Here is a 14,124-nt window from a genome sequence, read left to right on the forward strand (position 1 = left end):
GGGTGATGTTCAGTTTACAGGCTGCTGTTTGTGAAAGTGCATCTGGTACATCCTGTTTTTGTCCATTTTGCAGTTTATTTTGATGATTCAAAGTCTGAAAATTAGTGTAAAATCTTAGGTACATGACCTTACAGGTTATTTTGCTATTCTATATTGCTGTAAAAAAAATACTGCATACATTATTTGTCGTTGATTTTCATACAAGGAGTTTCTGGGTTTCGCCTGGGCTCTTTGAGGTTGGCAGCCATCTATTCATATTTCAATAACTATATTAAAGAATACATTTCAACAACAAAAGAATATGTATATTATGTATTGTTATGTAAATTGAGAACACTGAGTTTAATTTGCTACTGAACTGACCTCTGACCTCTTGTAAGCTTACTTGTTAACATTTGCTCTTGTGTTTACGCTCCAAATTCTGTTACTTCTCCCATCACTTGCAAGAACACTATACACCATTCTTAAATATCATTCAACCATAATTTTCACATCAGCTTCTCGCAAACATTATTATTTTGACCCCTTTAAATTCCCAGTGATATTAAAAAACCTAGATCTTGCCTTTAAATTTAAATTGGATCAACTCTCATTCCTGACAAAAAATGTGCATCTCCTCTTACAATTATCACCCTATTATAATAACTACGGTACACTATCTGGTTAAAGACCAAATTAGTAATCCTTCTTTCTTGTCTTTAAAGGCCAAATTTTCAATCTCATTACATTTTTATAACTCACAAATTACCCCATACTTTGTTGTGCCATTAATTTTTCATATTCGGTAAATCAATTTCTGAGAACTTTATACATTTTTTAATCCTCAACTGGCTCTTTAAAAGACCCAGTTCCTCATTCAAGACACTTGCCCCAGAATCCAAATATTCAATCTTTTGGTCTTGTGTCATTCAATTATCATATTGCTCATAAACACTTATTCGATAATTCACTGTATTCTTGGCAATTAAAGATTGAAATCTTATGATACTCTGACATTTTCTATGCTATTTTTTATTACCTTGTGAAGTTCTTTAAGCACGGCATGTGTGAGTTACAATATTATTTTGAGTGTCAGAGTCATTTGCTCAACAGAAGATCCTTAATTGTACTTTCAATTAATTCTTGATTTCTAAATATCATGATTATTCTTGTGTGAAGTGAAAAAACACGTAAGTATATGAAAGTATAAATTATATCCTTTCTTTATTGATTGAAATGATAAAGTACGTCACAACTCTCTTTAGCCCATATATTATTCTATACCTCACTGATAAACGCAGTAATTTATAGTTCATATCCACTGATCTCAGATGAAATGAAAGTAACATAGTCGCCCGGGGACGTGATAGATATCACTTTAATGACTGTTGTTATTGACCGATACAATTATTTTCCGTCTTTCTCCTCTCAAATTAGATCGTCCACAATGGATCTGGACACGGCCCTCGAAGAAAGTCACGTTGCAATTAACTTATTTCTCAATAACCACTTCAATGAAGCCAAGAAACGAATGGAACCATGGTAAGGAATGTTGAGTTCATTATTAATTTTGCATGAAGTAGCGTATGTAAATATGTCAGTGTATATAAATAGAACATTACAATACTCTGCATGTTTTTCTTTATACAAATGAGATGGTATATTTTTGGCTGTTTGTTGCATTTAAATTGCTTCATAGACTGAAACCTGAGTTCTGAAGGTCATGTGCACCTCAAAACTGAAAAGTAAACTTTTGCTCAAACTTTCCTCAAGGTAACTTTCAACCAATTCTCTTTCAAAATCAAGAATAAAAATCCTGGTCATTGGCAACATGGAAACACCTCAAAGTTTTTGATCATTGAAATTCAAAATGTCTACCATCGCTGTGTTCATTCTGTGAAATTTCGATTTTCATAAAAATTAGATGGCAAAAAACTTCATTTATTCCAAGAGCTTCAAGATGAGTGCACACATAAGCAGTAGATCAGAAAGTATTATAGAAATTTGAGGGTCCAAATATCTGTCCCTGAATCTGTCCTTAATGTCTGTTGTGTATTTAGGTTCAATTTGGATGCTTTCTGCCTTAGTTTGGTTTGTCTTCGTGGTAACAGAGGAAGTCCTGTGTTGTTTCAGCATTTCACAATGGCGTGAGAGTTCTTGAAAATTCTAATAATAAGCATGCATTTTATTACGCAAACATAAGATGGACAGTAGAAGTATCAGTGTAATTCTTATATTTTACTCGGTAAAGTACCCCAGTTCAATAACCTGTCTGAATGCGTCAGAGGAAAGATTAGTGTGTGTTTTGTAGAAGGCAAAATATTATTGTGTCATTTCAGTGGAAAACGTGTACTTTCAGTGGAAAAGTGTGCTTTCAATGTATTTGACAAAGTCTAGAATATTATTTCCAGCATTCAGATCTGCCAGTGTATTTATAAACGCTTGTAATGTTGACAATCAGACATGCAAGGTGCTTCATTGTGTAGGATCTGGACTCTTTATTTTGGCCGGAGTATGAATGAAGGCCAAAAGACAGAGTCAAGATCCCAGACAAGGTGGTTGACTGACATGTACCATAGGTCGTCTTGTCATGAAAGAGAGTTTTTTGAGCAAGTCACTTCTGCCAAGCAGTGGTGTTGATTGTCAAAGCAATTGTCTATACGCTGTAAGAACCAGGACATCATGCCTGGTGGCGTTACATCACAAGTCATTTCAAGTGTCATTTCAGTTTTGACCGATGGCTAGAAAACTCTACTCCGTAGCTTCAGTAGTAGATCTTAAAATGCAGCAGTGTTCACACAGGCTACCGTCTGAATCAGCAAATGCCATGTGTATTGAACCCACTGTATCATTGAAAGATTTTTTCGTGACAAGCTTAAAAGCTTTACAGGCAAAAGTAAGTGAAATTCCTTGAAGGTGCAAATCCAAAATGACAACTTGCACTGTAAAGTTGGAAATGCAAGAGAGGATATGTGATACATTGCGTGTTTTTATATCACTCAAAACAATGTTAGCATATTAGTGGAAGTAAAATAATATTATGAATTTTCAATGAAATGTAAATCTGATATAATTTATTCTAAGTTATTTATTTCTAAGTCTTTGTTTGGTCTTGTAACAGATAAATTACCATGACTAGATATTGTCACACACGATTAAAGATTAAAAAAGTGAATATTTGTATAATTTCTAAAACAGTGCCAAACCGTCAGTTGTAAGTCCTGTTTTGAGAAAGTTTAGATGTCACAGCTACCTTGAGAATAGACAATGAAGCAGCAGACCATTGTCTATGCCTTGACTATGAAATCTGTGACTGTCACCAAATTACCAAGCTCTTATACTTGTTATTTTAACACCGATGGTTAATATATTTGACAGCTGTGCATGGATTATACAAAATGAGAAAAACTTTAGTGTCTTAGAGAAATTTGTATTTTCTAAATCCCAGTGGATTTGAGCTCAGGCAAATGAACTTTTGTCACTAGTATTCTTGTAAACTCATGAAGGAGGATGAACACATTGTAAAACTAGCCAGTGTGGTATGGTTGCATGTATCTTGCTTTGTTTGGACTCCCTAGACTAGTGTTAAACAGCACAATTGCAAAGCCATGGATTGTTTCAGAGCAGAATCAGAAACAGAAACCATGAATTTTTTTCTTGATTATTCCCCCTCTTATAATTGCAAGCTCAAATATTTTCCATTGGCATTGAAATAAATTTCCTGGAATATATTACAATAAGAGAATGCTACTGTAAACCATAGAGGTGCATTCAGTACTTCAGGTAGACTGTATAGCCATCAACACATTATTTACCAGCCTATGGAATATTAGGAAATAAAGAAATACTCAGTTAATTTTATCACCACTTTATGCAGGTAGTCAACTCATTTGAATTCGTCTATTTTTATAAAAAATTTTATTGATAGCAGGTGAATTGCATTATGACTAATGTTCAGTGCATTGCATGTTGTATCCAAGGTCAGATAACATCCAGTAAATGTAAACAGCTAACTCTAAAAACTTAAAATTTTACTACTATATATGATTGCATCATGTCAAATATATTCACCAATACTGATTTTTTTAACTTCTATTTATTCTGTTGTGTTATGCGTCATAATGTTTCACCGTGATATGGAAATATATCTCAACAACAATATGGAACATATTTTCATTTAATATTTTGGATTTTTATGATGTGCCGTCAGCAGATTTTAGCTCATTTAGTGTTGCCATATTTACAAAAATTGCTAAATGTTCGTGTGGCTTGATCGGAGAATAAAAATGTCATGTTGGTCATCGAAGCCAGTGTGGTAAAGTTGACTTGACAAAAGTGCACAAGTGGGGGAGTGTACCCCCAAAAAATCTCTGTAAACAATGAGTAATATTTTATTATCCCTTATGTGAGTCATACAACTGTGTTCACTGTCTTAAAGTGGCACTCCCATTTGGTAACATTTTTAAAACACATTTTTTTAATGCCAACAGTCGATATTTGACTTGGCGATGCGCGTGGATCACGGGATATGGATAAAAACATGTTCTCAAAAAAGAAAAAGTTTGAATTCTGGTGGTCCACCTAAATTCAGCTTCCGAACATGAACGTTCGGCACTGGGGCCATTGTCAACTAAGCCATGGAGTACGAGTCTACGCTTACGCTGCTGTACGCCACGTCAATATCGACCGTTGGCATTAAAAAAATGTCTTTTAAAAATGTTACCAAGTGGGAGTGCCTCTTTAAAGGACCAGTAGCTGTATTAAACTTGACGACATTTCCACCATTTTTGTTTTTAATGTCAACTACAGTTTCTTGTTATACGTACCAAAGCATGTTGAGATACACAGTATTCAGCTTGTCAGCTCAGCCCATACTTGTTTAAACTGCATTGTTATTGTTGACAAGTTAATTCTGGTCGGCCTAGAATTCAAATGTACGCAATAACAGTGTATTTTACACGTATAGATACTGTATTGACAAGCTATAGTTTGTGTTTCAACATGCTTCAGAGAGTGGAACAAGAACTTGCATTTTGCCATAAAGAACAAAAATAGTAAAAAAAAACATCAAAAGTTACAGCTACAGTGTCCTTTAAGCAACCATGTCAGTTTCTCTGAAAGAAACCAAATGTACTGAAATGCTGTTCCAATTTTTCCCCAGCACTGACAATGTAACGCTACTCATCTCAGCCTGTCACCACAAGACTTGGTTCATTCCATTTCTTTCAATAGGGTGGGAGGACCTATTAACAGTGACATTGGGGTGAAAGGATGAAATTCCTTTTCAGTTTCCTTTGTGAATATAAGTCAATAACATACATGAAAGAAAAGATAAACAAGCACACTTTTGGCTGCTACAGCCAATCTGTGACATATATCAAGTAATTATTTCAGATGCACAGCTGTTACTGTGAATAACAATATTGAAACCTATCTATTGAGGACACTGTTATAAGGACACCATGAGTTATCTATATATATATATATGAAGTACAAGAAGTTTCACATTCACAAGTTCATCAGGTCTGATGGTCTTTTAATCACTTTGATGCGTGAAACCTTGACATGACTAATGGAGTTATTAGTTTATACTTGAAGTAATTTTAAATGCACGTCCTTTGAATATTTTTAAAGTGTACTTTATTTCCTGAGAAGACACCCGCAAGTTTAGTATGTGTTCTGTACGTGTATGTATGTATGTACCGAGGGTATGTATGCATAGTCGTCATGTGTTGTGCATTCATATAAATGGCATTATACTTGTTTCTGGTATGATCATGATGTGTATGTGCAAGGAATACTGCATTATTGTACTTTTTCAGGGGGGCACCATTTTATGAGTGTGGCAACCGTTTATTTAACCTGTCAAAATGCGCAGGCATGGTCCAAATCAGCGAGCAGTGATACTTCTGAACATGTCCTTCAGTTAGCACTTTTACACAAACCAACGTTGGTTTGAAAATAAAATCATGAAAATAATGCATAAAATTTGCAGCTATTGGGGCTTTGACATATTTAATGCATTATATTGTTTGTGTTCAGTGGTTGTCATAATGAACACGTTACCATCATGAGAGTATTGACAACCTTGTGACCCCTTGTTTTGTCCATTTCAGGGCAGACACCAGTTTCTACCATGCTTTGTGCCGTGGCACCATCATGTACATCCAGGCAGCCATGACCTTTGAACCGAGACACATCGAGAGCGCCGTGGAGGCAGTGAAGAAATCCGTAGACATATGCAACAAACACAGAAAGAAGCATTCCAAATTGAAATGGACCAAGATAGACTACAGCATATACACAGATGGTAAATACGATTGCAAATTTATTTTTATCTTCTCGACTGATCATAAATTTGAAAAATCTGACATGGTTCATGGATTCTGCTGAAAGGGGCGAGAAATACTGGAGGTAGTCCTGTCAGTGTGTTGTTTGTTTGAATCATGTGTTTACTCACATGATAATAATCATTTTGTAGAAATACTTGACAAATTAACATGTCATGAATATAAATTCTGTAAATTTTAGTGAAGATATTGTACACCACAAACTGCATTCTACATGTTATGCCAGATTTAGTTGTGATGAACTGTGTTGAGCACCTGCTTTCCTCTTGTGCGTTATTTATTTGACTGATCATTTTAGTACTCATTCCATTGAACCTTCCAATTTTTATGGATCCCGTGTTCATGATAGATTCCTGAACTGTTATATTATAGTAATTTCCCATTCAAACACTCCAACGTAAATGAATGCATTCATTTACAGGTAGAATTATCATAAAAGGCAGCTGGTCCATTTAATCATAGGTGTTGCACACTTAATCATAGCTTCCTACGCCAAAATGTTTTTCACATCATAGGAATATTTTGAATTTCCATTTTCAGTTGAAGCCCACGCAGAGCTATGTTATGCAGAATGTCTCCTACAGAGGGCGCTGTTAATGTTCATACAAGACGAGAGCCTAGTGAATTTTGTGCAAGGGGGACTGAAGATCAGATCATGTTATCACTCATACAAGTAAGTTACACAGTTCATAAAAAAGGAAAGGCAAGAGCTGCTATGAAAGGCATGTGTAGCTGTTTGACATCCATTTACTGGATGTATGGCGTGATTAAGGTAGTATGCGCCTCGAAAGTGAACGACTCAAACTTTTGCTCAAACTTTTTTTCAATGAACTTTCAATCATTCTCTTACCAAAGAAAGAATGAAAAATTGGGGTCAAGATGCAAAATTTGATATTAGAAAAAAAATTACCCGAGATTTCCCAATATTTAAAATTCAAAATGGCCTCCATCCCTGTGTTTACTCTAAAGGGAAAAATAATATTTTCAATTTTTGAAAAACTAAGGCGGTGAAATATTTGCTTATACAAGAACTTTAAAATGAACCCCCAAAAGTTGTTGATCAGAAGAGGGTTATAAAATTTGAAGCCAGAATTTCGTCCCCGAGGCCCGTTCTACTTTCAATAATGAGTCATAACAGACAAATTTCGAAAATACTCTGACCAAATCGATTTGTCACTGCCCTATGGTGATGTAAACCTGATATCAAGATTTAACACAATGACAAGCTAGCAGAGAACACTCAGTGTACGGTACTGTATTCTTTGATATGTAGAAAATTTTGAAGGTTTTCTGTTGATTGCTTATGGCAAATTTTGAAACGGCTACTGGTGATGACATTTCTCTCCTCAACTTTTAGCTTGACAAATGACAAATTAATCTGCAAGTTTTGCAAGCTGTAAAAATACAGAAATGCACCCAAATAACAAAAAAAAGAAACTTCAAATTCAGTCAGGTTTGTAGGTTTTAACTGGTTTTATATCTTTGTCCACAGGGAATGTCGTCACATGTTAGAAAAGCGTTCTTGGAACAACGAGAAATCCAGATTGCAGTTTGAAAGTGGAGTTAGGTTAGGTATCGGCACATTCAATCTGGTAAGCAAAATCTTCTTTGAAAAAAAAATAAATCAGATATTTTGCTGGACAAGGATGAGTACTCTAAATATATATTTACTTGATCTAAGTTTCAGAAATCTTGTTTAATTTTTCTCTGTAAAATTCCAACAGTAAAAGTGATGTTTCTACAGATAAAAGGAAACACAAAAAATAAGTGGGTTCCAAATGTGCCAAGTTCATGTCCAATTTGATTTCATCTTGAATATTCTTCAGTATATTCTGATTCATGAATGCAAATTTGACATTATCTCATTTCACTTGATTTTTAAAGCAGTGTTCCACGAGATAAAACCAACTTCAGATTCATTTTTGTACCTTGTAACTCACAGCAGTGAAAATGTGATATTTACAGATATTTTTTCATAAGATGTGTTGTTTATAGATTTAAAATCTGTAAATCTACAGTGACAGAAAGGATTCATGCATGACCTTTATGTTGCTGCCTTCTGATTTCCTGTATCATGATCCAGAAACAAGCGCCCTCTATGTCAATATGATGCACATACTGACTCACAGGTGTCCCAACTTTTCTTGTCTACAGATGATATCAATGCTACCAGCCAAGATCCTCAAACTCTTAGAATTTGTCGGGTTTTCAGGAAATAGAGTGAGTAACTTCACGGGTTCCTTGTTAATCATGCACTCATTGGTATCAAGAGATGAGCTTAGTATGGTAACTTTCAGACAACATACTGCATAAGACATGTGAAATCTCCCCACCGATTCAATTTTAGATTTAAACAATTTTGAATCACATGAAAATCTATTCATCTCATTGCTCTGGAAGAAAGTCATCATTTCCTGTGTTTAGACAGGATCTGCCTTCTTTGATATAAAGGTGAATCAATATCTTGTATACATGAAACAGCTTCTTGAATTTCAAAATGGCTAACTGATGGTAAATGAATGCTGCTGAGATTTGGTACATCTCAGTGTAAAGATTGTAATGACCTTTGTTTTTCTGAGACCAGTCAAGGTTTAACCCTTTCACCACCATGGTTTAGCCCAAACCCATTTTTAGCAATGGTGATTGTGGACCTGTTTACCAAGAATTGGGGGTGAACAGGTTAAGATACAACCTGTATTTCTGTGTCTACATCTGTGTACTTTAGTCTTCAAAGTCCACCTCATTGCCTGTCAAAGTGTACGGTATTTTAATCTAGCCATCAATCCATGGTTTTCAACTCTTTTTGGTTTTATCACGTTGCAGGAACTAGGTTTATCAGAATTGGATAAAGGGCGTGAAATAGACAACACTCTACGCAGTCCACTGTGTACCACAGTCTTAGTTGGGTATCATAGTATTATCAGCTATGCTATAGGTAAGCTAACGGTATCATGTCGTAGTGTTATCAGCTTAATCTGAAAGATCCGTCCCTTGATGGCGCTCTCTATACGCTCCCCCTCTGGACTTTAAGCGACTGATCTTTCAGTCTATTATCAGCTATATATAGATAAGCTATCATGGGTGATTTTGAAGAAACCGCTCATCTTAGAAAATATATGAATACTTTATTAAGTCTCTGTGTCATATTGATTAGAATGGCATACAAGTATGGCGAAATATCCTACCTATATTTTAAAGCCATGTATGTGTGTATGCATGTATGTATGGTACCGTATGTATATACCAATTGTGGATAGATGAGTAGAGAGGTACAGGATAGATAGCTATAGTGTCTATGTATCCACGTGTGTGTTTATGTGAGAAAAAATGGAATATGTTTATTTCAATATAAAACATAGTTTGCGTGATAAATATACGGTTACTCTATTTTATCCCTTGTCTGGTCTGCAGTCGGAAAATGCTTATTTAATAATACAATATTTATGTGTGATTGCAGATTATATTTACATGTTTATGCATAAATTAGTTAATTCACAAGCATCCAGTCTCAAAAACAAAAAATATTTTGACAGTTTTGTAAAGCATTTATTTTTTTCGTGTTTTTGTTATTTCACAGGTACAGGGGATGGTGACATTGATTATAGTCAAAGGATATTGAAGCCATGTCTTGAAAAGTACCCCAATGGTGCTATATTCTTATTCTTTGAAGGTAGACTACAAGAAATCCAATCAAACACAGTAGATGTAAGTCAGTTTGTAAATATTACAACGTTTTATGATGTAATATACTGGCCATCATTTTCAAAGTCTCACAGATAATCATTACCGTTACACGACATTTTTACCTGTGAAAACAATTCAAATTTCAAAGGGCTGTTAATTTTACATTACTTGTCCAACCAAGTATCTCTGACATAAATGATGTTGATGTTTAAAATTAATATGAAGAATTGATTTATTTATCAACCTGTATAAGCAAATTCTATCAGCTTGCATTTGGCATTGATACAGTTATTTTATTTGAATGTAGCCTCTGCTCTTGTTTCATCACAGACAAGGCGACGTGTCTCTGTTGTATTCCCTATGCAAGTAAATGGAGTTTTCAATGATTTTTGTGTTGTTTCATCAGGCTATTTATAAGTTGGAAGAGTCCATCAACAGTCAAGAAGAATGGAAACAGTTCCATCACATCTGCTACTGGGAATTGATGTGGTGCTACGCGTTCCGCATGGACTGGTTGATGGCGTGTAGGTATGCGGAAATCCTCTACAAGGACAGCAGGTGGTCAAAGGTCAGTTCAGTCATGCTGTCCACCCCTTTTCAATGTAGAATGGTCCAACTTTGCCATAATTAACAATTATCCTCTACCAGCATTTAGATTGTGAGATGATTAAAGGCCTGTGTGCATAACCGTGGGATGTGGTTTAAGGGTTAAAGTAGTGTTTAGAGAGTATTGAATTGGTGGTGTAGCCTTTTATTATCCACTGAAAGACAATTCTGTGGACAGATTTGCTTGTCAATCAATCCAATACCCCAAATTAGAATTTTAGAAATGAATATTCTACATTTGATGTAGTTTCATTTTTGCACATGTAACAGCTTAAACAGCTTATACCACAACAGCTATTGTGGGCCTTCAAATTTATATCATCTCCAGCTGATACAAAACACTGTCCCGTGAAAGTAATAAAATGACTACTCCATCTGATGAACAACATTAAACTTTGAAGCACTTATATTGTTCATTGTACCATCACTTTCAAGAATTCTTTCCATAGGTATTTCCTTCTCCAGTGATACATTTAGTTATTTACAAAATACACCCCCTATAGCAGTAACTCATTCACTTGCATATTTTTTTCTTTCTTTCTTTCAAACCAGTTCCAACTCTCACATCATATTCTCTTTTTCATAACCAGGCTACCTATGCCTACCTGAAGGCAGCTTTTCTGTGCATGATGCCTGACCCTACAGCCGAGACCATCCTCAAGCTCCAGAAACTCTTCTCAGAAATCCCGGAACTCAAGCAACGGATCGCTGGCAAATCCATACCTTTTGAGAAGTGGGCCATCCACAAATCTAAGTTCTTTCTCGAGAAAGGAAACAGATTGACCATACCGGGACTGGTAAGATTACAATAATGTCAATCTCAGATGTGAAACAGTACCGGTGTATTCAGCTTCTTTATTGCTGCTGATCTTATCAGTAATGAAACATGTGAGGGCGCTCTTCATTTCACCTTTTAGATTTGATGTCACAAAAAGGATTGAAAGGAATCATTCAAATTTCAATTACAGATTCGTTCACTTACACTTCAAAGTCATATGACATGATTTGGTTGTTTTTCCCGCAATTCAGGAACTGATCTATGTATGGAATGGTTTCAATATAATCGGACAAAATCCAGATTTAGTGGCACCTATGCTGGCAGAGATTGAAAAGACGCTGAATGTCATCAACAAAACGAGAGGTAACATCTTCATTCCATATCCATTTCAATTCAATTCTTTGGTACATTTAAGGAATTAGTTATGCCATGTCATGATGATCAGTTGCAAACTTTTAACCTCCTCCTTTTTGCAAAAGCTTGTGTTCACTCACTTTGAAGCCTGTGGATTACATAAAGTTCTGACATTCTTGTTTTTGTCAAAATCCAAAATTTAATTTTTTTGCATAGAGTTAACACAGTGATGGCCGCCATTTTTAATTTCAATATTTGTAAATTTCAGACAATTTGTTTCTCTCTTCCAAATATTTTCACTCTCATCCCAGATTTTTATTCTTTGTTATGAAAGAGAATAGAAGTTTCCTTAATGAGAGTTGTGAACAAAAGTTGAAAACCATTTTTTTAAAGCAGAAATTCCAACACTTAAGATTGTTATATTTGTTATATTTTAAACAGTAATGAATTCTCACTATGGGGATGACTTTGCCCTGATCATGCTACTCAAGGGAATGTGTTTGAAGTATCTGGGAAAACCACTTCAGGCGGAAATATCCTTCAAAGATGTTCTTCAGAGGTAAGAATTGACTCAACCGTTCAGACAACACAGCCCTTGTAACATTCACTCAAGACTGTTATTCTTTTCCTGTGATGTGTGAAATGACTGATTTCCCCTTTCATTTTGGAAGCATTGTGCGGTTCTCTCAGTCACATCAGGCTTCATACCTCAGTGTCTTTGACTTCTTTCACATCTGAGTTGAATCATCAATTCTTCTGAGAAACTTTGCTTGTATCCAAAATTTGTTATTTTTGCTAACTTGTCACCCATGTCATACCGCATTTAATAGGACAAAGTCACCCTTTTTTGAGTTTTTTCATGATTTTGTGATTTTGTTTGATATGAAAATTAGTTTGTGTTGTTTGACTTCTTGAAACATGCTGAAATACTGGTCAACTGTGCACAACCTCAACTCTGCTTGCAGCCAGAAAAATTAAAAATTCCATGAAACATTGTACGGTCTGTACTAAAAATATCAAATTCAAAGATTCAAGTGTACAACTCTCAGCATGCATGGTTTAACATGCACTGTTACATAAAGTTTGGATCTCATGCGAGTTTTTATAACGGAGTCTTAAACACCTTTCGTATAGACAAGGATAGCTGCTATCCCTTACATTGTGGCAGTGACTATTTGTCATGTTAAAGTAAGTCAGAATAGGAAAAGTCCATTTTTCAGGAGGTTGCCCAAAAAATTATCTGTTTACATTCAGTAAGGGGTAATTTTCAACACTTTTGCAGTTATGTACCACCGTCATTTTGCACACTGAGTGACTTCTGTAAAGTATTCCATGTTTTCTTGATATCATAAAAAAGTGTAAAAAAGAGAGACTTCGTCCGTTTAACCCCAAAATAAACACACCTTGACCCTCGATAAAACTTAATATACTTCTATATTTTGGATGTGTACAAAGTCCGGGGGGTGGGATATGTTGTCTCTTGTGAAAAACATCGATACATCGATGGAAATCTGGGCTTTGTTTTCAAGATGCAAATGTGGAATTATATTTTTTGACCTTTGACCCATGATTGACAGTGAGAAACAGATCCAGTCAGAGCTGTACTTGGTGCCGTTTGCAATGGCTGAACTTGGCATTATGTGTATGGAACATGATAAGTTGGAAGAAGCCAAAGATTACCTCCTACAAGCTAAGTAAGTCTTTGTTTATTGTGGTCTTTAACCGTTGACCTGTCTGTCCATATCCATGAAGCAAGTCTGTGATGTGACAGAGATTTTTTATTTCATATTCAGAAACTGCTGATCCATCATTTTCTGCCATTCATCATTATTGAAATCTGTCACAGCACAGTCAGTCAGTATCACATTGGTCTATACAGTTGCTCATCACTTCATTTGCCAGTTTGGCAACCATTTATCACTCTCAAAAAAACAGCGTACTGATTTTGAAATATTGGAAGGAGTTCAGACATAATTTTGGAAAATTTTCAACTGATTTTGTTGATATTTTACCTTTTTTTCTCAATGTTAGAAAACAAAAGTTTACTTTAATAGAATATGTTGCTGCTAGTCGAGAAATTTTGTCCCTAAATGAAAATTTTGATGAAAATTGACAAAATTGAGGTACTTCCGAATGTCATAAAAAATTGAAATTAGTTGAGACAAACTATATGGAATGTTAAGTAACAGTAAAACCTGCTGTGTTTGTAAATTTTGAAATTCAGTAAAGAAACAAAAGAAGGTTATAGTTCTGGTTTGAAAAACTAATTCTCAAATCATCTTTGTCTCAAAATACAGGATAGGAAAAATTGTCACAACTTGAGAACATTTGTTATAAAAATGATCACTTTTAGCCCATGATTTTTCAGTATTC

The 14,124-nt window shown here is 35.1% G+C and overlaps 1 protein-coding gene across 5 annotated transcripts in view; it reads left to right on the forward strand.

The window, feature by feature from the left end:
- Positions 1-14,124, forward strand: part of LOC139138602 (tetratricopeptide repeat protein 39B-like) — a 36,744-nt gene that overhangs the window by 18,893 nt on the left and 3,727 nt on the right. For all 5 annotated transcript variants that reach the window (XM_070707039.1, XM_070707042.1, XM_070707040.1 and 2 more), the window contains 12 exons: positions 1,417-1,521; positions 6,096-6,289; positions 6,870-7,002; positions 7,822-7,921; positions 8,484-8,549; positions 9,153-9,264; positions 9,907-10,034; positions 10,420-10,581; positions 11,210-11,416; positions 11,649-11,760; positions 12,193-12,310; positions 13,329-13,445. In XM_070707039.1, the coding sequence (XP_070563140.1) occupies positions 1,417-1,521; positions 6,096-6,289; positions 6,870-7,002; positions 7,822-7,921; positions 8,484-8,549; positions 9,153-9,264; positions 9,907-10,034; positions 10,420-10,581; positions 11,210-11,416; positions 11,649-11,760; positions 12,193-12,310; positions 13,329-13,445 (1,554 nt within the window). The remainder of the gene's footprint in view (positions 1-1,416; positions 1,522-6,095; positions 6,290-6,869; positions 7,003-7,821; positions 7,922-8,483; positions 8,550-9,152; positions 9,265-9,906; positions 10,035-10,419; positions 10,582-11,209; positions 11,417-11,648; positions 11,761-12,192; positions 12,311-13,328; positions 13,446-14,124) is intronic.

This window comes from Ptychodera flava, chromosome 8 (genome assembly GCF_041260155.1).
Source record: "Ptychodera flava strain L36383 chromosome 8, AS_Pfla_20210202, whole genome shotgun sequence".
NCBI lineage: Eukaryota > Metazoa > Hemichordata > Enteropneusta > Ptychoderidae > Ptychodera > Ptychodera flava.